This window comes from Neoarius graeffei, chromosome 1 (assembly GCF_027579695.1).
Source record: "Neoarius graeffei isolate fNeoGra1 chromosome 1, fNeoGra1.pri, whole genome shotgun sequence".
In the NCBI taxonomy this organism is placed as follows: Eukaryota; Metazoa; Chordata; class Actinopteri; order Siluriformes; family Ariidae; genus Neoarius; species Neoarius graeffei.
The window spans coordinates 9,437,881-9,465,248 of record NC_083569.1 but is presented as its reverse complement, the minus strand read 5'-3'; the positions used below and the strand labels follow the sequence as shown (position 1 = coordinate 9,465,248).

Genomic DNA, 27,368 nt, shown 5'->3' with positions numbered 1-27,368 from the left:
TAACATACAGATTACTAACTACATGATATACCAACCTAGTCGGTATATTTCTCAGAAGAGTGTACTTTCTTCAGGATTTCTGTGCTTTTGGTCAGCTTCACCATGAACTCCTGGCTCAGCTAAAAAGTTATTCGTCAGCTCCACCAACCAAAATACTGGATTTTCGCCAGAGGTGTTCCAGAACATCTCTGCTATCAGCCTGAGCCCATCTTAAAGTGAGCCACAAAACAATATGTGAGGTGTCTGCTGAAATCTGGTAGATGTTTCAGTCTGTTGTTTTTTTTCAGTCTGTTTCCCCCCCCCGAGTCTGTCGGTCATGGTTAAAAACGGGGACATTTCTGGGGACAGGGCACCAGTGTTGTAGTCGAGTCCCTAAACCTCGAGTCCAAGTCCAGTCTCAAGTCCTCGGTGTCTAAGTTCAAGTCATTAAAGAAAATTTTAAGTTGAGTCCACTATTGATCCGAGTCATTTGATGGTAGCTGTTGCTGCTTTTATGTGAAAGCGTCTCTGCTACTGTGTTGGACTAAAGGCCTCTGCATGCTCTTGCGACAAGGCTTTCGCAGATAGCTTTTTGCAGACAGTTGTAATTTATCGTTGAGTGGGGAGTAATAGGCGTGCGCGATGTTATTCACCGGCACAACGCAAGGGGGCGCGAAGTTGCTAGGAGTAGTTGGTGGGTGTGGTTAGTGGAGTGTTTATCCTCCGGTTACTTATAATGACTAGAACTTTTTTTTTTTTATAATGACTAGAACTGGAGTCGTATAGATGTACGTACTTCCTCAATCAACCGCTCTTCGTGCTGCTCCATCTTCGCTCGTGTTTTTAAAAATGCCGGTCGTGAAAACAAACCAAACCGGGAAAGTAGGGAAGCGGAAGTGTGTGTACAGCGGATGTAGAGTGGACCAATCAGAGCCCTCTTGTCTGCGAGGCTTCTGCGGTGGTCACAATTTTTGGGAGGTGCGCACAGAGCGTCTGCGAAGGTGGGGGGGCTACGCAGACACTGTCTGCGACGCTATCTGCGAGGACTGCGTTGTCAGCATAAATTGGCCTTAACGTTACTGCTTGACTGCCTCGTTTTAGTTAATAGGCTACAGATTAAAAGCTTGTTCATCGCTCAGCAAGCCCCGCCCACTATCAAGAGGGCAAATAACATGAGAGATGGTTAACACTAGTTAGTTCATCACTCAGCAAACAAGCCCCTCCCACTATCAACAGAGCAATGAACATAGCGTGTCACTTCCTTCTCTGGGTGGAGTCTTGCCAAATGACAATTGAAGTTCAAGGTCGTCCCCGTCGTCTCCTCGATAGTTCTTCTATATATAGAACACACAGCAGTGCATTTTTTCCCACTGCACGAGAAGTCTGTATAAGCAAAGCAGACAATCCTAGGGGCGTTCTCTCCAGGCATTTTAGCGCCATTAACGTTAGTTTGTTCCTGACCATGACGTATGAACAGGTGACTGTGCATTCGCTTGCATGAAATTAGTATAAAAATTAATTGTAGATATAAATATCTCATCTCATCTCATTATCTCTAGCCGCTTTATCCTGTTCTACAGGGTCGCAGGCAAGCTGGAGCCTATCCCAGCTGACTACGGGCGAAAGGTGGGGTACACCCTGGACAAGTCGCCAGGTCATCACAGGGCTGACACATAGACACAGACAACCATTCACACTCACATTCACACCTACGGTCAATTTAGAGCCACCAGTTAAGGCCTCTGCATGCTCTTGCGACAAGGCTTTCGCAGACAGCTTTTCGCAGACAGTTGTAATTTATCGTTGAGCGGGGAGTAATAGGCGTGCACGATGTTATTCACCGCTACAACGCAAGGGGGCGCGAAGTCGCGAAATCGCTAGGAGTAGTTGGTGGGTGTGGTTAGTGGAGTGTTTATCCTCCGGTTACTTATAATGACTAGAACTGTAGTCGTATAGATGTACGTACTTTCTCACTTCCTCGATCAACTGCTCTTCGTGCTGCTCCATCTTCGCTTGTGTTTTTAAAAATGGCGGTCGTGAAAACAAACCAAACCGGGAAAGTAGGGAAGCGGAAGTGCGTGTACAGCGGATGTAGAGTGGACCAATCGGAGCCCTCTTGTCTGCGACGATGTCTGCGAGGCTTCTGCGGTGGTCACAATTTTTGGGAGGTGCGCGCAGAGTGTCTGCGAAGGTGGGGGGACTACGCAGACGCTATCTGCGACACCGTCTGCGAGGACTGGGTTGTCAGCATAAATTGGCCTTCAGTCTAACCTGCATGTCTTTGGACTGTGGGGGAAACCGGAGCACCCGGAGGAAACCCATGTGGACACGGAGAGAACATGCAAACTCCACACAGAAAGGTCCTCGTCAGCCACGGGGCTCAAACTCGGACCTTCTTGCTGTGAGGCGACAGCGCTAACCACTACACCACTGTGCCGCCCTTATTATGCTATATTACAAAAAATAAAGAAAAAATCCGAGTCCTCATCTTCAATTTACGAGTCCGAATGCAGTTAATGCACGAGTCCGAGTCATCAGTGCTGAAGTCCAAGTCCTTAAAATTAGGGCACAAATCAGACTCAAGTACAACAAGCCTGAAGGGCACCAAAAATGGGGATTGTTCCTGGAAAACGGGGACATCTGGTTACCCTAGTCTAAATGTCTAAAAGTAATATGGAGTAAAATACACAGTCTAACGGTTCTGTTAGAAACCAAACTAAACCAGTATTTTTTAAAAATCACAGTATATGATGTCATTTTTGCATGTAAATATACATTAAGAAGCGATTTCAAGTGCAATTTACCTCAGAAATTTTGCTTGCTGTCACGGCCGAGAATCCGCTTCCTGTTTTCATGTTATATAACTCCCATGATGCTTCACACATTCTGGCCAAAGATACTGGAAGTTAGCGTTACCTGGTGACACCATGTACAAAACACGCACGTCAACCGAAATCAATTAATTCCTACTGTCACTAGAACACAAACCAGCCTTTATCTGCTTCAAGAGCATATCAAATCCACAGTAGTTGTTAAAAACAAGTAGCAAGCTAATGTTATTCAGGCTGAAGATAGCGAGAGCTAGCGTTAATGTAACAGTAATTGAGTTAAAATTACCCCACTGAAACCCCTCACCTCAGTTACTATCATTCAAGCAAGGTCTTCAGTCTTATCCTCAAAGAGCCAGTGTATTAAGTACTGATGGGTTTCTAAGTGACTAGCATTAGCAGTGTTGTTTATCGTCTCTGAGAAACGGAGAGAACATTCAAAGGTGTTCAATGACCACTGTGTTGCGGATATTTTTTAACAATTCACATCGTGAAGTGATTATAGCGGAGCTCCAGCGGAGCACCATACCTAAGAAAAAATGGTAAACCCATCGAGTCGATTTTTTGTGGTTTGTCCGTAAACATTTACCGGTACCACCACTCATACACACCGCCTAGTGGTCAGTGTTAGTAATTACCAGTCATACACACCGCCTAGTGGGCACTGTTAGTAATTACCAGTCATACACACCGCCTGGTGGCCAGTGTTAGTAATTACCAGTCATACACACCGCCTGGGGGCAGCACGGTGGTGTAGTGGTTAGCGCTGTCGCCTCACAGCAAGAAGGTCCGGGTTCAAGCCCCGTGGCCGGCGAGGGCCTTTCTGTGTGGAGTTTGCATGTTCTCCCCGTGTCTGCGTGGGTTTCCTCCGGGTGCTCCGGTTTCCCCCACAGTCCAAAGACATGCAGGTTAGGTTAACTGGTGACTCTAAATTGACCGTAGGTGTGAATGTGAGTGTGAATGGTTGTCTGTGTCTATGTGTCAGCCCTGTGATGACCTGGCGACTTGTCCAGGGTGTACCCCGCCTTTCACCCGTAGTCAGCTGGGATAGGCTCCAGCTTGCCTGCGACCCTGTAGAACAGGATAAAGCGGCTACAGATAATGAGATGAGATGAGATAATGAGATGAGATGACACACCACCTAGTGGCCAGTGTTAGTAATTACCAGTCATGCACACCACCTAGTGGCCAGTGCTAGCCAGTAAAGAAATAAAACAAAAGAGACTGGCTATGATATAAGAAAATTCTACAACCCAGAAACAGATGGGAGCTCTGCTTTTAGGCAGTGCCTAAATATATATATATATATTAATATCAAATGTCATTATTGGACTCCAGGCGGCTGCTCTTCAGCGAAATCAAACAGCTCATGCGTTAAAAACATGACACTGAGTTTGTGTCCAGCAGATCAGTTGACATAATTTGTGTAATTTTTCGACAAATTCCTTTTACATTGAGGCAGATAGGCTACAGGAGAAGAAGAAGAACAGGAAGACTACAGTGATTACTGAGACTACAGTGATAACAGGCTCACCCAAACTGCTCGGTTAAAGATTGGATCAGTTTTGCATGTTCTGATGGTAGGGTCAGAACTCAAGTGTGTCAGCAGTTCAGGCTGGTGGTGGTATTGTGATGGTGTGGGGAATGCTTTCTTGCTTAATGACAGTCGAGCATCCTTTGAATGAAACAGACCTTTTGAGTTTTGTTACTGAGTTTAATGATACAAACATATAAAATAGTCAAAAAGGAAAGGGCGCACAAAGTGCAAAAATAATACATATAATCAGACTTTTCTGATTATCGCTGGCTCTTTTATTCTCCCTGAGGATTTTATTCATTTTATTCATTCTCACTGATGTGCCAAGCCAATTCCAGTAGACACTGGATATTTAGTGAATCATGCAGTATATTCTGATGTTCTGTAGGGAGTTTGGCCGATGGAAGGTGAACAACTTGGCTGTGGAGAGGCAGGAAGCAGTGCCCTTAGACCCCGACTTTGTGCGCAACATCAGGCAGCTGGGGCGACGGCCGAGCCTTCAGATGATCACGGACAATATCATCAAGAAGTATGGCACCCATTTCCTCGTCTCAGCCACTCTTGGAGGTAAGAAGAAGCAGAGGGAGAAGTTGTGTGAGGGTAAAACATCTGGTTTTCTTCTAAATAAACCAAAGGGGGTTTTATTCCATGGAAATAAAAAACTAATACAAAATTTGGTTTCTATGAAAACTAAATTTATAATGTTGGTATGTTTTGTATTTTGATAACAATAACTGCTGATGTTTTTATGAACAGGTTGATTCAATTCACAATATTGGGCTTGGAATTTGATTTTCCCACAATATTTTTGGAAAAAAATTAAATTAAGAACATTTTATTACCTAAAAAAATGCAACATTTATTTTCCTATTCTTTATCAGCTTAAAGGTAGACAGTCTTTCAGATTTTTCAAGTATAGGTCATAAAAAGAAATTTTCCCGACACCTAATTATTTTTGTTCAGTGGACCGAAAGCTACTGAATTTGAATCACAGACTTGCAATTTTATTAGGGTTTTTTTTTTAAACAGAACAATTAATGAATTCAGAGCCACATGGCCCAAAATTGTCCGCTATTTTTTCCTGCTTCACCATGACACAATACAAGATACTACGTCATGCATCACGTGGTGGGCTTTCCCCATTCATGCAAGGCACTGTGGGATACAAATTTGAAACAGGACAGAAAAATAGAGGACATGAGTGTGCAAATGAAACATGAAAGACCGACTACAGTAATGGAAAGCGAGAAGAAAAGACATTCTGTTAAATATGAAGGAAAGGAAACGCAGGACCAAACTAATAAATATCGGCAGTCAGCGAGCACCTCAGTGTGATCAGCTGTTCGTTTAGTGACAGAATGATGGAACTGTTGGTGCACGGTCAAAAGTAAACCTGCGCATGTACACACACATGGACTTTCTCTGTCTGCTTGACTGCACAACGCGAGTGATTTCGTGCACATTATTTGCTTTCATCCCCTCAAATTAAATAACTTCCCAGACACAGAATGGCCTGATTTTTTTAGTTATTACAGAAATAAACATGTAATCACAATGACCAAATTTCAGAGGGAACTAAATTTCACTGATTTTATGAAATCGAAAGGCCATCTTGCTTTAAGTATTCTTTTTGTTAAATAAAAAAAAAAATAATTTTCTTAATAGCCAACAATAATATTTGTCCATATTTTTCAAGGTCTGAGTGAAATATATAAATGTTATTTACCAGCTGGGAGGTCCGTATCGTGAAATACCTTGACCGAGGTCTTGAAAGTACTGAGTGAGGCCCTCTGGGCCGAGGTCACGGTATTTCACCATACAGACCGACCTTAAGCTGATAAATAATATATTTATTTTTTTCTTTACCAAATTCTAACAGAAAACGAAAGTGCCCGAAAGGGAAAACCGAGCCGAGGCAAGCTGCCATTCACGGAATCCTCATTCACGGCTGTAATGCAAATTGCTTCCTCCTCAGTATGCAAGTGCACTTCCATGGCAGGAAAAAAAAAACACATTTTGCCGCCTATGTAGTCCCCTATTTATACAAAATTGAGTCATTCGGGATTCAGCCATGTTTTTGCTCGGCATTAGCAACAGTTACGGGTTTTTTAAAAAATATATTCATTTTTTTCTTTACCAAATTCTAACAGAAAACGAGAGCGCCCAAAAGGGAAAACCGAGCCAAGCCACCATTTTGAATCTTCATTCATGGCTGTAATGCAAATTGCTTCCTCCTCGGTATACAAGTGCACTTCCATGGCAGGAAAAAAAAAAAAAACTACATTTTGCCGCCTATGTAGTCCCCTATTTATACAAAATTGAGTCATTCAGGATTCAGCCATGTTTTTGCTCGGTGTTAGCAACAGTTACAGGTTTTTAGCTTTCTCCTGAAATGTTTTCTTTTATTTCTTCTTCCTCAGGGTAGTAAAACTCGCTTTCACTGTGAAGACTGTTGTTATCGCTATCCATGATGTAAAATTAATGCTATTCTCCTGAGAAATGCAAAAATAAATGTTGACAAAAATTGCTACAATGTTTGTTGTTATTGTGAACGAGAAAGTCGTCAGAGGTCCGTAACCAGGGTCCGTAACTGGGGTCCGTATCGTAGGATACGGACCCACTCGCCAGCCAATCAGAGCGCCGGATTTGATGGAAACCGGACCGTGAAAAAAATAAAATAGCCTATTAACTAAAATACTCTTTATAAAAAATGAAAAAGTTAATAACAAATAGGGCTTTTCTTAGTAAACATTTATGAACATTTGTACCACCTCTATTTGCTTCTCTTTTCTTTCGCTTTCCCATTTTAAAGCTGCCTTTTTGTGTTGTTGTGGCATTAGAGCTGTGTTACTTCCACCTAGGGTCAAGTCACTCACTACATTCCCACTATCTTACATTATGTGACACTATTATACACCCTGTGCTGTCTAAACTATGGAATTACACCTCGGAAAATTGAAGAGATTGATAATAATCGCGGTTAATTTTTTATTTAATCCATTCGAATCAGCATAAATTTGTATCATGATTTATCATTGCACATTATATCATTACATGCCTATTTGTTAGCTATGTTTTGTTTATATTATGGATTGTTCTCATGCATTATTAGTTTGTAAAACTTACAAACTTGTATCATGGATGTTTTTTGATGAGGAGGCGTTTTTAAGCATTTTATGGAAGGAGTCTCCAGTAGGACGGCACAGTGGTGTAGTGGTTAGTGCTGTCGCCTCACAGCAAGAAGGTCCGGGTTCGAGCCCTGGGGCCGGCGAGGGCCTTTCTGTGTGGAGTTTGCATGTTCTCCCCGTGTCCGCGTGGGTTTCCTCCGGGTGCTCCGGTTTCCCCCACAGTCCAAAGACATGCAGGTTAGGTTAACTGGTGACTCTAAATTGACCGTAGGTGTGAATGTGAGTGTGAATGGTTGTCTGTGTCTATGTGTCAGCCCTGTGATGACCTGGCGACTTGTCCAGGGTGTACCCCGCCTTTCGCCCGTAGTCAGCTGGGATAGGCTCCAGCTTGCCTGTGACCCTGTAGAAGGATAAAGCGGCTAGAGATAATGAGATGAGATGAGTCTCCAGTATCAGTGGTAAAGCTGACATGAGACGCTTCAGGACTTTGCGGTTTCTCAGTATCATAAGTTACGAGGCTTTTTTTTTTCAAGATCAAAGGAGAAAAAACAAGAAGCTAGTTAGGGAACAGCTATGATTGTGAAAGTGTAAAGTGTGAGCAGGATGGCTTCTTTGGCTTCCAACCAAAGACTCTTGTGTAGGAGCTGTTGAATGGTAGGGCGGTTACATGGAGCTGGAGGGTGCAGAAATTGCTAGAAGAGATAGCGGGACAAAGGAATTCAAAGAAAGTTACTTAGGAAGGAGGTGGAGCTTCAGGCATGATTATTCTCCTGAACATCATGAATGCTAAGGTCTCACACTTTGTGGTAGACACTGGTGGACGATTTTGAGCCTTCCAGGGGTCAACCGGCATGCATTCCAGGCGCTTCTGTTGGAATACGTGAGAGCCAGGGAGCTAACTTGATAACTAGAAGAACATGGCATCCATTTGAAAATTGCCATGGGTCAAGCATCCATCCAGCACAAACATGAAGGCATCCATGAGTATCCTTTAGGCATACATGGGCTACCGGGGGTCAACGTTGCAACTATTGATCTCAAAATGTTCATGGAACAACATTCTGCAGAAAGTGAAAAGTTTGCTGAGGGGGTGTGGCTTATTTCATCTTGCTGTGGCTATGCCATACTGCAGTCGTGAAAACCATACACACTGCCATCATTGCTGTAAGGTCATACGTCGCTGCCACCGTTGATTTTATTGGCATCTTCCATCATTACTGTCGCGGCTACAGTGGCTTTATTTGCATATTTACTCCACCCAAATTTATCCAACGGATCACCTCAAAAATCTGCTGGAATGCCCTATGTGTGACCATAGCATAAGTATAATTTCAATTCGTCCCCACTGGCTTGTTTTTAAATATTCAAGATTATAATGAAGGTTAACACTTATGCCAGAACAAATCATGTCCATCCATTATCCGTAACTGCTTTGCCTGTGCAGGGTTGCAGGCAAGCTGGAGCCTATCCCAGCTGACTATGGGCGAGAGGCGGGATACACCCTGGACAAGTCGCCAGATCATCGCAGGGCTGACACATAGACACAAACAACCATTCACACCTACAGTCAATTTAGAGCCACCAGTTAGTCTAACCTGCATGTCTTTGGACTGTGGAAAGCCACTCAGACATGGGGAGAACATGCAAACTCCACATAGAAAAGCCCCTGTCGGCCACTGGGCTCGAACCCAGAACCTTCTTGCTGTGAGGCAACAGTGCTAACCACTACACCACCGTGCCGCCTGAATATAAATAATAATTTATAAATAACTTTATAAATTTCCAAATTAACAATCATTTGAAAACTACTATCATTTTGAGAAGGCCAAAATTAGTGGGGTTTTTTGTTGTTGTTGGCCCAATTTTACTGAAACCTTTTTGCACAACTTATCTCTTAGGACAGACTTAAGAAAAAGGAGGGCAGACATTAATTTAGCTGAAATATAGGGAGCATCGATAGATTCTTTCAGATCTTTTCTCTTGCTGTGGGAGAAAATATACTAATATGCTGAAATTGATGAGCTGACTGGTAGTGCTTCTCAGATCAGCCCATGTTGACATGAAGGGATATTTTTTGCAAAATGGAATGAGGTCAAATTGCATATTTAGGTAACATGACAACCAAAATATATTTTTCCCATTATTTGAATCCATGTTTTCGATGACGTAAGGCAATAACCAACACTGATTAACCCCCATTAGGGACGCTCGGATTAATCCTTTTGTGTACTTTGAAGGGAAAATACTACAACCCCAATTCCAAAAAAGTTGGGACACTGTGTAAAACATAAATAAAAACAGAATGTGAAGATTTGCAAATCATGGAGACCCTACAGTATATTTCATTGAAAACAGTACAAAGACAACATATCAAATGTTGAAACTGAGAAATTTTATTGCTTTTGAAAAATATATGCTCATTTTGAACATGTTTCAGAAAAGTTGGGACAGGGGCAACAAAAGCCTGAAAAAGTTGCTTAATGCGAAAAAAAAACTAATTTGGTTAATTGGCAACAGGTCAGTAAGATGATTAGGTATAAAAAGAGCATCCTAGAGAGGTGGAGTCTTTCAGAAGTAAAGATGGGGAGGGGTTCACTGCTCTGTGAAAGACTGTGTGGGCAAACAGTGCAATAATTTAATAAAAAATAACGTTCCTCAATGTAAAATTGCAAAGAATTTGTGGCTCACATCATCTATGGTCCATAATATCATTAAAAGATTCAGAGAATCTGGAGAAATCTCTGTATGCAAGAGACAAGGCTGAAAACTGACATTGGATGCCTGTGATCTTCAGGCCCTCAGGAGACACTGCATTAAAAGCAGACACGTGTCTGTAGTGGAAATCACTGTATGGGCTCAGGAACACTTCAGAAAACCATCGTCTGTGAAAACAGTTCATTACTGCATCCACAAATGCAAGTTAAAACCAGATATAAACAATATCCAGAAACACTGCCACCTTCTCTGGGCCCAAGCTCTTTTATGATGGACTGAGGCGAAGTGGAAAATTGTCCTGAGGTCTGACGAATCAGAAGTAGAAATTATTTTTCAAAATCATGGACACTACGTCCTCCAGGCTAAAGAGGAGAGGGACCATCCGGCTTGTTATCAGTGCACAGTTCAAAAGCCAGAATCTGTGATGGTATGAGGGGGCATTAGTGCACATGCCATGGGTAGCTTGCACATCTGGGAAGGCATCATTAATGCTGAATGATATATACACACATTTCAGAGCAATATGCTGCCATCCAGACAAAATCTTTTTTTCAGGGAAGGCCTTCCTTCTTTCAGCAAGACAATGCCACACCACTTTCTGCACATTAAAACTGCATGGCTCTGTAGTAAAAGAGTCCAGGTGCTAAACTGGCCTGCCTGCAGTCCAGCCCTGTCTCCTGTTTAAAACATTTGGTACATTATGAAGCACAAAATATGACAAACTGTTGAGCAATTGAAATTGTATATCGGGCAAAAATGGGACAATATTTCTCTTTCAAAACTACATCAATTGGTCTCCTCAGTTCCCAAATATTTACAGAGTGTTGTTAAAAGTAGAAGTGATGCAACACAGTGATGCATGCCCCTGTCCCAATTTTTTTTTAAATGTGATGAGATCAAATTCAAAATGACTATATATATATAATTTTTTTTTTTTAATTCTCAGTTTCAGCATTTGATATGTTTTTGTACTGTTTTCAATGAAATCTAGGGTTTCCATGATTTGCAAATTATCGCATTGTGTTTTTATTTACAGTTTACACAGCATCCCAACTTTTTTGGAATTGGGGTTATGATACTTAAGTGTCATTTTATGTATTTAATATTGCACTTCATTGGCATTCCATAGTTTTTAAGTGGATTTACAGCCTAAGGCTTGAGCTTGATCCAATATCATGCTTTGGTTAATGGTCAGACCTACATACGGTATAACTGAAACATGACTCTGTTTTTCAGCGAACTCAGCATTGCGTATATAATTTGCTCCGAAGCCTTGAAAACCTCAAGACGCTGCTATAGACATCACAAATGCCAGTCAAGCAATGTCAACTGTCAAGGAAGCTTTGTTGAATGCTGCGCACTCGTCATTTTACTTGCATGCCCTACACCAAGTTATACATGAGTGCGTTTTAAAAATTAAGGGATCCTGATATAATGTAATATGATAGATTGATTATTGCACTGATCCTTTTGCAGTATAGCCTCAAAAAAGCACTGAAGTCCTGAGCAAGTTGTGATAGTCGGACAACCCATACTTCACTCAAGTGGCTTGGCTTTTAGTCTTAATTGTGCTCCTTCATCCATTATTCATGGGAATGGAGCATAAAATAAACAGCCAGCTTCTGCAGATAGGGATCAAGTCAAACATTCAGTGTAGTTAAAAAAAAAGTCTATTTCGCAAAACATGCATGCATTTCACAACATTTCTCCAGACAAAATTATTAAGGACACGTATGTAAGATCTTGGTACAAATGGAAAATATGGCATAGTTCGGTGACATCACACAACCTGCCCATGGTATCAACATCAATCAGCCTGTCTGCCACTGCAAGTGTGTGACGACGGCATTGCGGCTCTTATTGTACTCTAATTGCAGAAAGAGTCAGTACCCAACGACTATATTTCCCTCTGAGAATAATTACAGTACTCATCCCAACAATCCCACAATCAATATCTCAGCTACTAAGTGCACCCCCCGTGCCCTAATTTGGACTCCATTTAGATCTCTAGGCAATTCAGCACCTGACTGGAGTCATTTTTCCACTGAAACACTTTCTCCCCAAACAAAAACCCTCCAGCGGTCGAACTGCCGCCTGCTCTCCCTCATCCTTTCACGTACGAGTGATAAAATGAGAGGACTGGAGTTTCTATGCCGGAAAAAGAAAACGCAACAAAGGCCAAAAGAACCGATTTTAGTTTGAGAAACTGTTGAATTAGCAATGATCTGGTGATCACACATTTCAGTACTCTTTTCCACGCTGTCATGTTCAGATTATTCAATTGGATATACAAGACCCAGGTTAATTACTGCACCAAGTTTTTCTCCTCCGTCTCGAATGTAAATTAAAAAGTAGTGAACAGATTTTGATAAATTTTGGTGGAAAGGTGAGCCATGGGCCATGGAACAGTTGATTAGATTTTGATGCAAATCTGGATAGGTTTGCCGATCCAGGGTCCAGATATGTATGCAGATCCAGGATTTTTTTTTTTTTTAATTTTCCAAATGTAATTCAACAAGTAGTGAATAGATTTTGATGAAATTTGGTGGAAAGGTGAGCCATGGGCCATGGAACAATTGATTAAATTTTGATGCAAATCTCGATATGTTTGTCAACCCAGGGTCCAGATATGTATGCGGATCCAGGATTTTTTTTTCCTGACTTTTCCAAATGTAACTCAAAAAGTAGTGAGCAGATTTTGATTAAATTTGGTGGAAAGGTGAGCCATGGGCCATGGAACAATTGAATAGATTTTGATGCAAATCTGGATATGTTTGTCGATCCAGGGTCCAGATATGGATGCAGATCCAGGATTTTTTTTTCCAAATGTAACAAAAAAGTAGTGAACGGATTTTGATTAAATTTGGTGGAAAGGTGAGCCATGGGCCAAGGAACAATTGATTAGAGTTTGATGCAAATCCAGATATGTGGCTTGACAGAGGTATGCACTCTACTGAGTGCCCTTCAAGTTGGATCATCTCATCTCATCTCATCTCATTATCTCTAGCCATTTTATCCTGTTCTACAGGGTAGCAGGTAAGCTGGAGCCTATCCCAGCTGACTACGGGCGAAAGGCGGGGTTCACCCTGGACAAGTCACCAGGTCATCACAGAACTGACACATAGACACAGACAACCATTCACACTCACATTCACACCTACGGTCAATTTAGAGTCACCAGTTAACCTAACCTGCATGTCTTTGGACTGTGGGGGAGACCGGAGCACCCGGAGGAAACCCATGCGGACACGGGGAGAACATGCAAACTCCGCACAGAAAGGCCCTCGTCGGCCACGGGGCTCGAACCCGGACCTTCTTGCTGTGAGGCGACAGCGCTAACCACTACACCACCGTGCCGCCCAAGTTGGATCATTTAAAAAAAAATAAAAAATAGGTGCCGTATGGGTACATATGGCTACTGCTTATAAATAAAATTGTTTTCTGATCCCATGTCCAGACAGTAAATATAGCATATGCACATCATGTTATCAATTATACTCGCCTCATCTATTGCAAACATCACCAAGCTGTGAGCAGCATCAGGGCTTGTAGTATTTTGTTTACTGTCTTTAGTTCAAAATACAGTGCTGTGAACTAGATCTATTTTCAAAATAGTAAGAATGCACTTGTTCATGAATTGTCTCAGAAGCATTATTTAGTACTAATGAGCACATTTTGTTTCACAAGTGTAGTGTAAAAAATAAAAAAAAAATTAAAAATTAAAGCGAATAGCAGAAGTTTGATATCGGCTTCTCGATATATCTGTTAAAAAGCTCAAAAAACTTACAAAACTTTTCATTTGACCTTTCATAAGGACCAAACAGAAGCTGTGATAATCAAAAGGCAAATTTTCTTCAAAGAAACACCACTTACGGTACTTGATATCGAATTAGTAGCCTTGGCGAACCACGAGGTGAATTTCGTTTATCTTTTTATCTGCTGATTATCTTCCGATACTACGAAGTTATAACAAGGTTTCTCTTATTTCGTTCCTGGTTTCTGAAGTTTATCAAGAAGTAGAACGGGTAATCGAACTTGATCAGGATAGGTGCTGATTGGTTACGAAGTTTTGCTATTGTTACACTCATTCTTACAACACGATGAAATAGCGGCTACTGCTAAGGCTTCGCCTCTATGAGGTAGTAGCCACAAATTTTGATCAGCAACGCACATTTTGTTAGCCCATATTTGGATTAAATTTTGGATTAAAGTTTTCTGAAATATCTTGAAATAGCTTAGGCTACACGTCTAGCATTGCCGATTACTAGCACTCCATCTAACAGATTAGCTCACTTAGAACGTTCAAAAAGTATTATGCAGGTTATATAGTTAACAGTTATTCCCTGAAATCAAGTCATACATGAGCTGATACCCAACGAGGTGCATAGCTATAAGCCATGTATGATGAGACTGAGTGGAATAACTGTTTTATTCTAACCACATTCACTGAATTTTGATAAATGGAGCATTTTTATTTAAATTTTTTTTTGCAAATTCGATAAATAAAAACTTTATACAAAACATCCGACAAAATAATTTCCGCTTAGAATGTAAACAAACCGGCGAAATGACAGTAGCAATTCGTGAAAAATGCTCTAATAATAATTCATGAAAAAATACAAAAATATATATATATATTCTTACCATCAAATACTTTCATTCCATATTTTGTTGCTTTTTTTGTATTTCTGTTTTCAAGGAGAGTTTTTATTTCGTCCTCGATTAGTTCAGTAACTTGATCTGCCATTTTGTTTTTTTCTACGGTATATGAGCTGATATCCTAGTAGTAGAGTAGCCAATCAGAGTGCACAATTGCTGATATCCAGTGAATGTGGAAAGAATAAAACCTTATCGCTGAACCTTCTTAGAAGGTAAAAGATACCAGGAGATAATTTGTCTTGTGGATGTTCCACAATATAAAATGCAACAATAAACATATAGTAAGTAATTTAATAAACAGAACATTGCTGTAGTTGGGAAATCGCTTTGCTTTAAAGCTAGACAACCTTTTGATTTCATAAAATCGGTGAAATTTACACTACCGTTCAAAAGTTTGGGGTCACTTTGAAATGTCCTTATTTTTGAAAGAAAAGCACTGTTCTTTTCAATGAAGATCACTTTAAACTAATCAGAAATACACTCTATACATTGCTAATGTGCTAAATGACTATTCTAGCTGCAAATGTCTGTTTTTTTGGTGCAATATCTCCATAGGTGTATAGAGGCCCATTTCCAGCAACTCTCACTCCAGTGTTCTAATGGTACAATGTGTTTGCTCATTGCCTCAGAAGGCTAATGGATGATTAGAAAACCCTTGTACAATCATGTTAGCACAGCTGAAAACAGTTTAGCTCTTTAGAGAAGCTATAAAACTGACCTTCCTTTGAGCAGATTGAGTTTCTGGAGCATCACATTTGTGGGGTCGATTAAATGCTCAAAATGGCCAGAAAAATGTCTTGATTATATTTTCTATTCATTTTACAACTTATGGTGGTAAATAAAAAAGTGTGACTTTTCATGGAAAACACAAAATTGTCTGGGTGACCCCAAACTTTTGCACGGTAGTGTAGTTCCTTCTGAAATTTGGTCATTGTGATATATGTTTATTTCTGTAATATCTCTCAAAATATCAGGCCATTCTGTGGCCGGGAAGTTATTTAATTTGAGGGGATTCCCGAGCAAATAATGTACATGAAATCACTCGCTTCGTGCAGTCAAGCAGACAGAGGAAGTCCTGCTTTGCAGACAAACTGACAGTTCCATCATTCTGTTGCTAAACGAACAACTGATCACACTGAGGTACTTGCTGACCGCCTATATTTATTAGTTTGGTCCTGCATTTCCTTTCCTTCGTATATAACATAACGTCTTTTTTTCTCGCTTTCCGTTACTGTAGTCGGGCTTTCACATTTCATTCGCACACTCATGTCCTCCATTTTTCTCTCAAATTTGTATCCCACAATGCCTTGTGCGAACAGGGAAAGCCCACTACGTAATGCATGATGTAGTATCTTGTATTGAGTCATGGTGAAGCAGGAAAAAATAGCGGAGAATTAATTCATTAATTGTTCAATTTTACAAAAACTAATAAAATTGGAAGTCTGGGATTCGAATTCAGTAGCTTTCGGTCCACTGAACAAAAATGATTGGGTGTCGTGGAAAATTCTTTTTATGACCTACACTTAAAATCTGAAAGGCAGTCTAGCTTTAAGAGGAATGAAACACTTCAGGATGTGCTGGTCGTGGAAAATAATATATATATATGTGTGTGTGTGTGTGTGTGTGTGTATGTATGATTTCATGGTGCTGTCCTGATTAAGTCCTCTCTGTAGACTATTCACCAAACTGTAGCTGATAGAGACGCACTAAATGTTTGGAGAATGGAGAGAACTGGTGAGGCGAGGATAGAGGGAGTCGGTGCTCAGCTGCTCAGTGGCGCATGAACTAACGTTTCTCACTTCTCTTTCATCCAGGCGAGGAGTCCTTGACCATTTTTGTGGATAAGAGGAAGCTGAGTGAAGCCCATTCAAACAGCGGTGCCGCAAATGGCACGCTGACACTCGAGGCCCTCCATCACCTCGCTGCCTCCTACTTCATTGACCGAGACAGCACACTGAGGAAACTGCACCACCTTCAGATTGCCTCTGCCGCCATCAAGGTACGGCCCTGACCTTCTCAAGCATGCAGTGGCGGAGCTCAAAGTCACTTTAACTGGATTTGAGCCTTAACTTGTCCATTAATTACATGTTAAATTATCATGATCGAAATTTTAATTAATAATCAGCGACATAAATTACATAAAACAATCAGTTACATTTTCAGTCACATCAATTAATGACCAGTTAAATATTAAATCAATCAATCAATCAATCAATCAATCAATCAATCAATCAATCAATCAATCAATCAATCAATCAAACAAATAAAAATTAATGAAAGGATATTAAGATCAACAGACCTGGCGACTTGTTCAGGGTGTACCCACCCCACCTCTCTCTCGCCCATCGCCAGCTGGGATAGGCTCAGTGATATTTCAATAAACACCTTTTGAGTGTAAAAGTTTGCGTACCCTTCGAGTCAACTTTTAATTTCATGTCATCAATGAATATTATACAGTGGTGCTTGAAAGTTTGTGAACCTTTTAGAATTTTCTATATTTCTGCATAAATATGACCTAAAACATCATCAGATTTTCACACAAGCCCTAAAAGTAGATAAAGAGAACCGAGTTAAACAAATAAGACAAAAATATTAAACTTGGTCATTTATTTATTGAGGAAAATGAACCAATGTTACATATCTGTGAGTGGCAAAAGTATGTGAACCTCTAGGATTAGCAGTTAATTTGAAGGTGAAATCAGAGTCAGGTGTTTTCAATCAATGGGATGACAATCAGGTGTGAGTGGGCACCCTGTTTTATTTAAAGAACAGGGATCTATCAAAGTCTGATCTTCACAACATATATGTTTGTGGAAGTGTATCGTGGTATGAACAAAGGAGATTTCTGAGGACCTCAGAAAAAGCATTGTTGATGCTCATCAGGCTGGAAAAGGTTACAAAACCATCTCTAAAGAGTTTGGACTCCACCAATCCACAGTCCATTGTTTACAAATGGAGGAAATTCAAGATCATTGTTACCCTCCCCAGGAGTGGTCGACCAACAAAGATCACTCCAAGAGTAAGGCATGTAATAGTCGGCAAGGTCACAAAGGACCCCAGGGTAACTTCTAAGGTGGGGTTTACATTAGACCGTATCAGCGGATCATCAGATTAACATTTTTAAAATGATTAGTGTGCACACAGCAACGCCAATACACGATTCGCGTGCACACAGCAACGCCAATACACGGATACGCTCGGCTCCGCAGGCATCCTGCGCTCCAAATCACTCCGCCCTGAACAGCGAGTGCCCTCTGGAGGGTGCGCACTCCGGCCCTGCGCAGCTCACACAGCGCGCGAGTGAAGTGCACAAGCAGTGATTCGGGACTGAGCCACTGTGTGTGTGATCTCAGTGCATATCGGGCATGCGCGTCACTTACCACTTGCAAGTGGAAGGATGGCAAGCCTAAAGACAATCATAACTACACAATGGGCAGTATTTGCATCAGTATTTGCAGTATTTTCATACTTTTATACTCTTTAATGAAAGGTGATACAAGGCGGAAGTCCGCGCCGTTTTTCAGCATTCGCGTCACATGACCAACGCCAGCGAATCAGGAAGGTGGATGTCACAGTGACGTTGTCCAATGACGATGCCAGCTAGAGCTCAGCACAGCGTATCCGCGTATTCTCAATGTTTACACAGCACCGGACCAGACACGATCTGGATTGAATACGTGGACCCTGACGGATTCCCGTTTCCCGGCGTTTCCAGGCGTTTTAATGTAAACGGACAGTGCATCCGTGAAGAAAACGAGACAGATACGGTCTAATGTAAACTTGGCCTAAGGAACTGAAAGTCTCTCTCACATTGGCTAATGTTAATGTTCATGAGTCCACCATCAGGAGAACACTGAACAACAATGGTGTGCATGGCAGGGTTGCAAGGAGAAAGCCACTGCTCTCCAAAAAAAACATTGCTGCTCGTCTTGCTAAAGATCATGTGGACAAGCCAGAAGGCTATAGAGAGCGTGGACGTGACGTCACGAGGTCACGTGATATTCGTTATCCGCCATTTTGGATGGCAAGGCTGCGCACAGAACTTAGACGAACCCGTTCTAATTATCAAGTGTGTGGGAGTAGATCTTTCAAGAATGGTTATATCTTGTTCAGCATTTGGTGTAATCTTCTAATTCAATACTCCTAGTACATCTGTTAAGTTGATTTTCGGATTGAATGATAACTGCATACTTAGAAACTAGACAGTCTCTAACGTTTAAAATGGCTATGCCTAGCCCGACTACCCTGGCCTAGTCTATGACAATGTTTTATCTTTTTGGCTCATATATGCCTTTGAAAGGCCAATCCATAGTAGGGATGGCGAAAACTAAAAAAATCTTGACCAACCACTGAGCCTCATTAGCCGGTTAAAGTCGGTTAATCTATGAGTTTAAACAGGGATGCAAACGGCGGATGCCGTTTCACGGCTGAAACGCGCAGATCCGATTTTTTTCTTTAAGGGGGCGTTGGAGTGTCTGAATAATTTCATCAGAGTAAATTCTGTATTAAAATGACTAAATAAGCAAATGCCTTACAGTCCATGAAACATAGGAAGTATGAGAAGAAAACTGCCCACGTTTTCGCAGAAGCTGCGCAGATTTCCTGTTTTTCAGACAAAAACATACATATTGACAACCCTGTCATTATCTGGAACTGAGTTTAAATTTCGAACATTCTTAAGATAAAACGTCCTGCATAGTCTCTTTATGATAAACGTCTTAATGCCACTTACCTGTGAGGTTATCAAGTAGACATTCTTCTTTGGGAACTTCCAGAGGTATAGTTGAGATACCCATCCTGCAACAAAATATTTATAAGCTTCCAGAATCTTGTAAGCTTTGAGGGCTTTGCCAGTGTAACACGATTCACGATTAACAAGAAAATTGTAAATGTCGTGGTAGGCCAGATCGGGCAAATCGCCGGCACCGCAGCTCCGAATTTCCCTGAACAAGGATTGCGGCAAGTTGTACGGATCTGCAATCCCCAACCTGGAACACTTTTCCACGTAACGCTGCCTCACGTCACCTTCAAGATGCTGAACAAACTTAGACAAGTTATCGCGCGATGTAGATGGGGTATTTTCCGAATTTTATTGGGAATTACTCCCTGGATCCATTACGCTCGCGCAAGGTAAACAATCCTGATGCCGTCCAATATGCCGGAGTGGGCGGAGTACACACGTGCGGGTCACGTGACTGCACATCCTCTATTGGAAAAAAGTTCTGTGGACGGATGAGACCAAAATAGAACTTTTTGGTTTAAATGAGAAGCGTTATGTTTGGAGAAAGGAAAACACTGCATTCCAGCATAAGAACCTTATCCCATCTGTGAAACATGGTGGTGGTAGACTCATGGTTTGGGCCTGTTTTGCTGCATCTGAGTCAGGACAGCTTGCCATCATTGATGGAGCAATGAATTATGAAATATACCAGTGAATTCTAAAGGAAAATGTCAGGACATCTGTCCGTGAACTGAATCTCAAGAGAATGTGAGTCATGCAGCAAGACAACGACCCTAAGCACACAAGTCGTTCTACCAAAGAATGGTTAAAGAAAAATAATGTTTTGGAATGGCCAAGTCAAAGTCCTGATCTTAGTCCCATCGAAATGTTGTGGAAGGACCTGAAGCGAGCAGTTCATGTGAGGAAACCCACCAACATCCCAGAGTTGAAGCTGTTCTGTATGGAGGAACGGGCTAAAATTCCTCCAAGACGGTGTGCAGGACTGATCAACAGTTACCGCAAACGTTTAGTTGCAGTTATTGCTGCACAAGGGGGTCACACCAGATACTGAAAGCAAAGGTTCACATACTTTTGCCACTCACAGATATGTAATATTGGATCATTTTCCTCAATAAATAAATTACCAAGTATAAGACTTTTGGTTTCATTTGTTTAACTGGGTTCTCTTTATCTATTTTTAGGACTTGTGTGAAAATCTGATGATTTAGGTTATATTTATGTAGAAATATAGAAAATTCTAAAGGGTTCACAAACTTTCAAGCACCACTGTATCAGTGATACTGTGTTCTCAATTTAAAATTAACATACCCACTGAAGTCTGACTTTTAATGTTTAAACACAAAGGATGGACCAGTTTCATTGATGTGTTACCATACTTTTAAGCCTTCTAGGTGCAGAATTGTGATCTACAAGAAGAAGAAGAAGCCTTTGTCTGTAATTCTTACCCTGATACTCAATTTTTGTCTTTTTGGCCTGTTAATTTCTGTTTGAGTTTTTTTTTTTTCCTCATGAATGGAAAATTAAACCAATGGAAAACGATTGCTGGTTTGTGACCGGGGCAACGGACAGAAATGGAAATTTTGTAAAACACTTGATTTTCAAAAGTTCATAACTTTTTTGTTTTTTTTAGACATATTTACAAAATTAAACAAGTTTTCGATTCAGATCTTCATGCTCTTTAATTTGATACATTACACAACACTATGACAACTACTTTACAAAATGGCCTGTAGTTGCAACTTAAAATTCACAATTATTCAAAAGCGGTATGTAAACGTTATAACTTTGCGGCGCAGACTTGTGTCACTTATCTACGCCGAGTCGCAGAAAATACTTCGATAACAAAAATCACATCCCACCTTACCGTTTGAATAGTTTTATACCAAATTTTGTAGCATCTTTAGTGCTTTTAGGAACAGCATTTTTTTTCCATAGTTTGTAATTCTTCTTCACTTATGGTGACAAAACGATTGGCCGCCATTTTGCCGAGTTGCTCGAGGTGATTATTGAGAATCAGTCTGAATTTCTTGACTAATCAGCGCACGTGATTATAGAAAATCACCTGCATATTTATCCTAAAATATTATACAAATGTTTTTAATTAGGTTTAACATGTTTCTTTATTAATTTAGGAAGAAAATGAATTTCATGATACTGTTAGTTAAAAAAAAAAAGACAAGTGACAAGTCAGTTACAAAGTTGGCATTGCACTAACTGATTGTGACTTACAGTGGGTATAAAAAGTGTACACACCCTGTTAAAATGATGTAAAAAAAAATGAGACCACGATAAATTATTTCAAAACTTTTCCTACCATTAATGTGACCTATAACCTGTACAGTTTAATTGAAAAACAAACAAATCTGTTAGGGGGAAAAGCATAAAAAATAAAAAATGTACCATAAGCTGGTTGCATAAGTGTGCACACCCTGAAACTAATACTTTGTTGAAGCACCTTTTGCTTTAAGTACAGCATTCAGTCTTTTTGGGTCGGAGTCTATCAGCCTGCCACATCTAGACTTGCCAATATTTGTCCACTCTTCCTTGCAAAAGTGCTCCAAATCGGTCAGATTGTGAGGGCATCTCTTGTGCACAGCCCTCTTCAGGTCACCCCACAGATTTTCAATTGTATTTAGGTCTGGGCTCTGGCTGGGCTGATCCAAAACTTTTTTGGGCTGAGAGGTGAAATTCCTCTTCATCTTCATCTTTCTAGCAGACACCTGAAGGTTTTGGGCCAAAACTGACTGGTATTTAGAACTGTTCATAATTCCCTCCACCTTGACTAAAGCCCCTGTTCCAGCTGAAGAAAAACAACCCCAAAACATGATGCTGCCACCACCATGCTTCACCGTGGGTATGGGGTTCTTTTGGTGATGCGCATTGTTGTTTTTGTGCCAAACATCTCATCTCCTCTCATTATCTCTAGCCGCTTTATCCTGTTCTACAGGGTCGCAGGCAAGCTGGAGCCTATCCCAGCTGACTACGGGCGAAAGGTGGGGTACACCCTGGACAAGTCATCACAGGGCTAACACAGACACAGACAACCATTCACACTCACATTCACACCTACAGTCAATTTAGAGTCACCAGTTAACCTAACCTGCATGTCTTTGGACTGTGGGGGAAACCGGAGCACCCGGAGGAAACCCACGCCGACACAGGGAGAACATGCAAACTCCGCACAGAAAGGCCCTCGCCGGCCACGGGGCTCGAACCCGGACCTTCTTGCTGTGAGGCGACAGCGCTAACCACTACACCACCGTGCCGCCTGCGCCAAACATACCTTTTGGAATTGTGGCCAAAAAGTTCAACCTTGGTTTCCTCAGACCATGACACATTTTCCCACATGCTTTTGGGAGAGATCATTTGGGTTTTTGGGGGTTTTTTTTGCAAAATTTAGCCAGGCCTGGATGTTTTACTTTGACCCTACCTCATAGTCCAGACATATGGAGAATACGGGAGATTGTCACATGTAGTACACAACCAGTACTTGCCAGAAATTCCTGCAGCTCCTTCAGTGTTGCTGTAGGCCTCTCGGCAGCCTCCCTGACCAGTTTTTGTCTTGCCTTTTCATCAATTTTGGAGGGACGTCCAGTTCTTGGTAATGTCACAGTTGTCCCATATTTTCTGCACTTCTTGATGACTGTCTTCACTGTGCTCCATGGTATATCTAATGCCGTGGAAATGTTTTTGTACCCTTCTCCTGACTGGTACCTTTCAACAATGAGATCCCTTTGATGCTTTGTAAGAGCCATTCCATCAAATCGGTGCCATTTCCGTCCCTAGAAAATTATATGTATAAATGCACATAAAAATGTATTTTAAAATTCATTTCCTTATTACGCAGTGTCCTGCACATTGATCTGATTTCAAATTTAAGATATATAATTGTAAGGATTAATAAAAACTACCTTAAACACTGAAAAATAGCATGTGTTACCTGTCCCCGCACTCTAACTTTATACTTAACTATGAAATATTATGATTAAAATCCTTCAGAAACAGTATTTCTTTTGCACTGTTGTGTGACTCCATATCCTATCCATGGTTTAAATATATTTTTTTCATAAGAAATCCACAATATCTTCATTAAAATACACATCCATGGCTCTTTGCTAAGGGCTGTCCGGTCCCTGTACGAATGGAGCAGGAGTCTGGTTCGCATTGCCGGCAGTAAGTCAGACCTGTTCCCAGTGCCTGTTGGACTCCGGCAGGGCTGCCCTTTGTCACCGGTTCTGTTCATAATTTTTATGGACAGAATTTCTAGGCGTAGCCAGGGGCCGGAAGGAATCCTGTTTGGGAACCACAGGATTTCATCTCTGCTTTTTGCGGATGATGTTGTCCTGTTGGCTTCTTCAAACCAGGACCTTCAGCATGCACTGGGGCGGTTTGCAGTCGAGTGTGAAGCGGCTGGGATGAGAATCAGCACCTCCAAGTCCGAGGCCATGGTTCTCGACCGGAAAAGGGTGGCTTGCCCTCTCCAGGTTGGTGGAGAAGTCCTGCCTCAAGTGGAGGAGTTTAAGTATCTCGGGATCTTGTTCATGAGTGAGGGAAGGATGGAGCGTGAGATCGACAGGCGGATCGGTGCAGCCTCCGCAGTGATGCGGTCGCTTTACCGGTCCGTCGTGGTGAAGAAGGAGCTGAGCCAAAAGGCGAAGCTCTCAATTTACCGGTCGATCTACGTTCCGACTCTCACCTATGGTCATGAGCTTTGGGTAATGACAGAAAGAACAAGATCGCGGATACAAGCGGCTGAAATGAGTTTCCTTCGCAGGGTGGCTGGGCACTCCCTTAGAGATAGGGTGAGAAGCACAGTCACTCGGGAGGAGCTCGGAGTAGAGCCGCTGCTCCTCCACATCAAGAGGAACCAGCTGAGGTGGCTCGGGCATCTTTTTCGGATGCCTCCTGGACGCCTCCCTAGAGAGGTGTTCCAGGCATGTCCCCCTGGGAGGAGGCCCCGGGGAAGACCCAGGACACGCTGGAGGGACTATGTCTCTCGGCTGGCCTGGGAACGCCTCGGTGTTCTTCCCGAGGAGCTGGCCGAGGTGTCTGGGGAAAGGGAAGTTTGGGCTTCCATGCTTAGACTGCTGCCTCCGTGACCCGGTCCCGGATAAGTGGAAGGAGACGAGACAAGACGAGAAATACACATTTTAGTCGTGTCCCTGGGTTTTCACTCAGTCCTGTTACCCACCCCATCTGACAAATTTGGAACGTTCCATAAATCATATGCTCAACAGGAAGTTACATCAGTTGTGTCTTCTGAAGGCCATGGGAAGACCAAAAATTAGTTCTCTCATTTACTTTTCTGTATATTTGATGATTTTTTAACTTTGACTGATAAGGTCAATGTCAACATACTGTCCTGTTACTTAAATTATTTCTTAGATGATATTTGTTTATTTTAAAAATACAGATTTTTGGTAAATCACTAGAATGTGCCAAGTGTGGTCATGCTATTAGCGATGACGCCATGTGGCTTAATTCCATGTATTAGCTAATCCTAGGCTAAAAACTCAGTCCTGTTACTTTCAGAGTTTTGGTAACAGGACTGAAAAAAATGCAGCCATCTTTGACTTCCAAACCTTGTAGCGTAGCCTGAGGTTGACCAGTACACATTTTGAATAGTTAAATGTGTGTTATAATAATCAGTGTTGAAAAGATATAACAAATTAAGTTTAATTTGGGAGTGGTACAACAAGCAAATGGCACCCATTCGGTGGAATGTCCCGTAAGCTCTCTGTGAACCCTGGCTTTTGCTGGAGGATGCAACTGAGTAAATGTCTGAACTTTATTCGGGGTTAATCAGAGTCATTTTAATAATAGGTATGAACCCAAAAAGACTGAATGCTGTAATTAAATCAAAAGGTGCTTCAACAAAGTATTAGTTTAAGGGTGTGCACACTTGGCAACCAGCTTATTGTAAGTTTTTCAATTGAATTGTACAGGTTATAGGTCACATTAAAGGTGGGGAAAGTTTTGAAATTATTTATCGTGGTCTCATTTTTTTTACATCAGAAAAACCTATCATTTTAGCGGGGTGTGTACACTATAGAGGAATAGTTCTTTGCATCATATGATTATACTTGTCTTTCATTTGTAATTCTGAAAACAAACATACTTGTGCTGTTTTGCATTTTAAAAAATGATAGAACAAGGGGTGGGGGTGCAAACTTTTGCACTTGTTTGTTTTGCTGATAACTGATATGAAGGTTAGGTGTGTATTATCTCATCTCATCTCATTATCTCTAGCCGCTTTATCCTTCTACAGGGTTGCAGGCAAGCTGGAGCCTATCCCAGCTGACTACGGGCGAAAGGCGGGGTACACCCTGGACAAGTCGCCAGGTCATCACAGGGCTGACACATAGACACAGACAACCATTCACACTCACATTCACATCTACGCTCAATTTAGAGTCACCAGTTAACCTAACCTGCATGTCTTTGGACTGTGGGGGAAACCGGAGCACCCGGAGGAAACCCACGCGGACACGGGGAGAACATGCAAACTCCACACAGAAAGGCCCTCGCCGGCCCCGGGGCTCGAACCCAGGACCTTCTTGCTGTGAGGCGACAGCGCTAACCACTACACCACTGTGCCGCCCGGTGTGTATTATGTTTGTATTTTTTAATTGTTGAATTTTATTGTTGAATTATTGATTATTTTGATACAAACCTTGCAAGCTGGAGAGCAAACGGTGCACGCAGTACATCTGCTAATCAAACACAACTGCAAGAGGTGTTTTTTGTTTTGGATTTTTTTTGTATATAATGGGTGATATTTTGAGGCAAGTATAAAATGTGTACATAATTATGAACACACTAACCTTGGGGAGTTCATTTTTGTTTGCATAAACACTTTAGGCAGAGATTCAACCCTGTCTCTTGCTGTAGTTTCAGCTGAATATTCCCAGACTTTGTGTATAGTACACCTACAGTGGTGCTTGAAAGTTTGTGAACCCTTTAGAATTTTCTATATTTCTGCATAAATATGACCTAAAACATCATCAGATTTTCACACAAGTCCTAAAAGTAGATAAAGAGAACCCAGTTAAACAAATGAGACAAAAATATGATACTTGATTGTTTATTTATTGAGGAAAATGATCCAATATTACATATATGTGAGTGGCAAAAGTATGTGAACCTCTAGGATTAGCAGTTAATTTGAAGGTGAAATTAGAGTCAGGTGTTTTCAATCAATGGGATGACAATCAGGTGTGAGTGAGCACCCTGTTTTACTTAAAGAACAGGGATCTATCAAAGTCTGATCTTCACAACATATATGTTTGTGGAAGTGTATCGTGGCATGAACAAAGGAGATTTCTGAGGACCTCAGAAAAAGCATTGTTGATGCTCATCAGGCTGGAAAAGGTTACAAAACCATCTCTAAAGAGTTTGGACTCCACCAATCCACAGTCAGACAGATTGTGTACAAATGGAGGACATTCGAGACCACTGTTACCCTCCCCAGGAGTGCTCGACCAACAAAGATCACTCCAAGAGCAAGGCGGGTAATAGTCGGCAAGGTCACAAAGGACCCCAGGGTAACTTCTAAGCAACTGAAGGCCTCTCTCACACTGGCTAATGTCAATGTTCATGAGTCCACCATCAGGAGAACACTGAACAACAATGGTGTGCATGGCAGGGTTGCTAGGAGAAAGCCACTGCTCTCCAAAAAGAACATTGCTGCCCATATGCAGTTTGCTAAAGATAACGTGGACAAGCCAGAAGGCAATTGGAAAAATGTTTTGTGGACGGATGAGACCAAAATAGAACTTTTT

The 27,368-nt window shown here is 41.5% G+C and overlaps 1 protein-coding gene across 1 annotated transcript in view; it reads left to right on the top strand.

Annotated features, from left to right (window-relative positions):
- The window catches only part of LOC132886659 (BMP/retinoic acid-inducible neural-specific protein 3-like), a 172,118-nt gene that overhangs the window by 43,828 nt on the left and 100,922 nt on the right, over positions 1 to 27,368 (top strand). The window contains exons 2-3 of the mRNA XM_060921595.1: positions 4,733 to 4,911; positions 16,661 to 16,845. Of these exons, the coding sequence (XP_060777578.1) occupies positions 4,733 to 4,911; positions 16,661 to 16,845 (364 nt within the window). The remainder of the gene's footprint in view (positions 1 to 4,732; positions 4,912 to 16,660; positions 16,846 to 27,368) is intronic.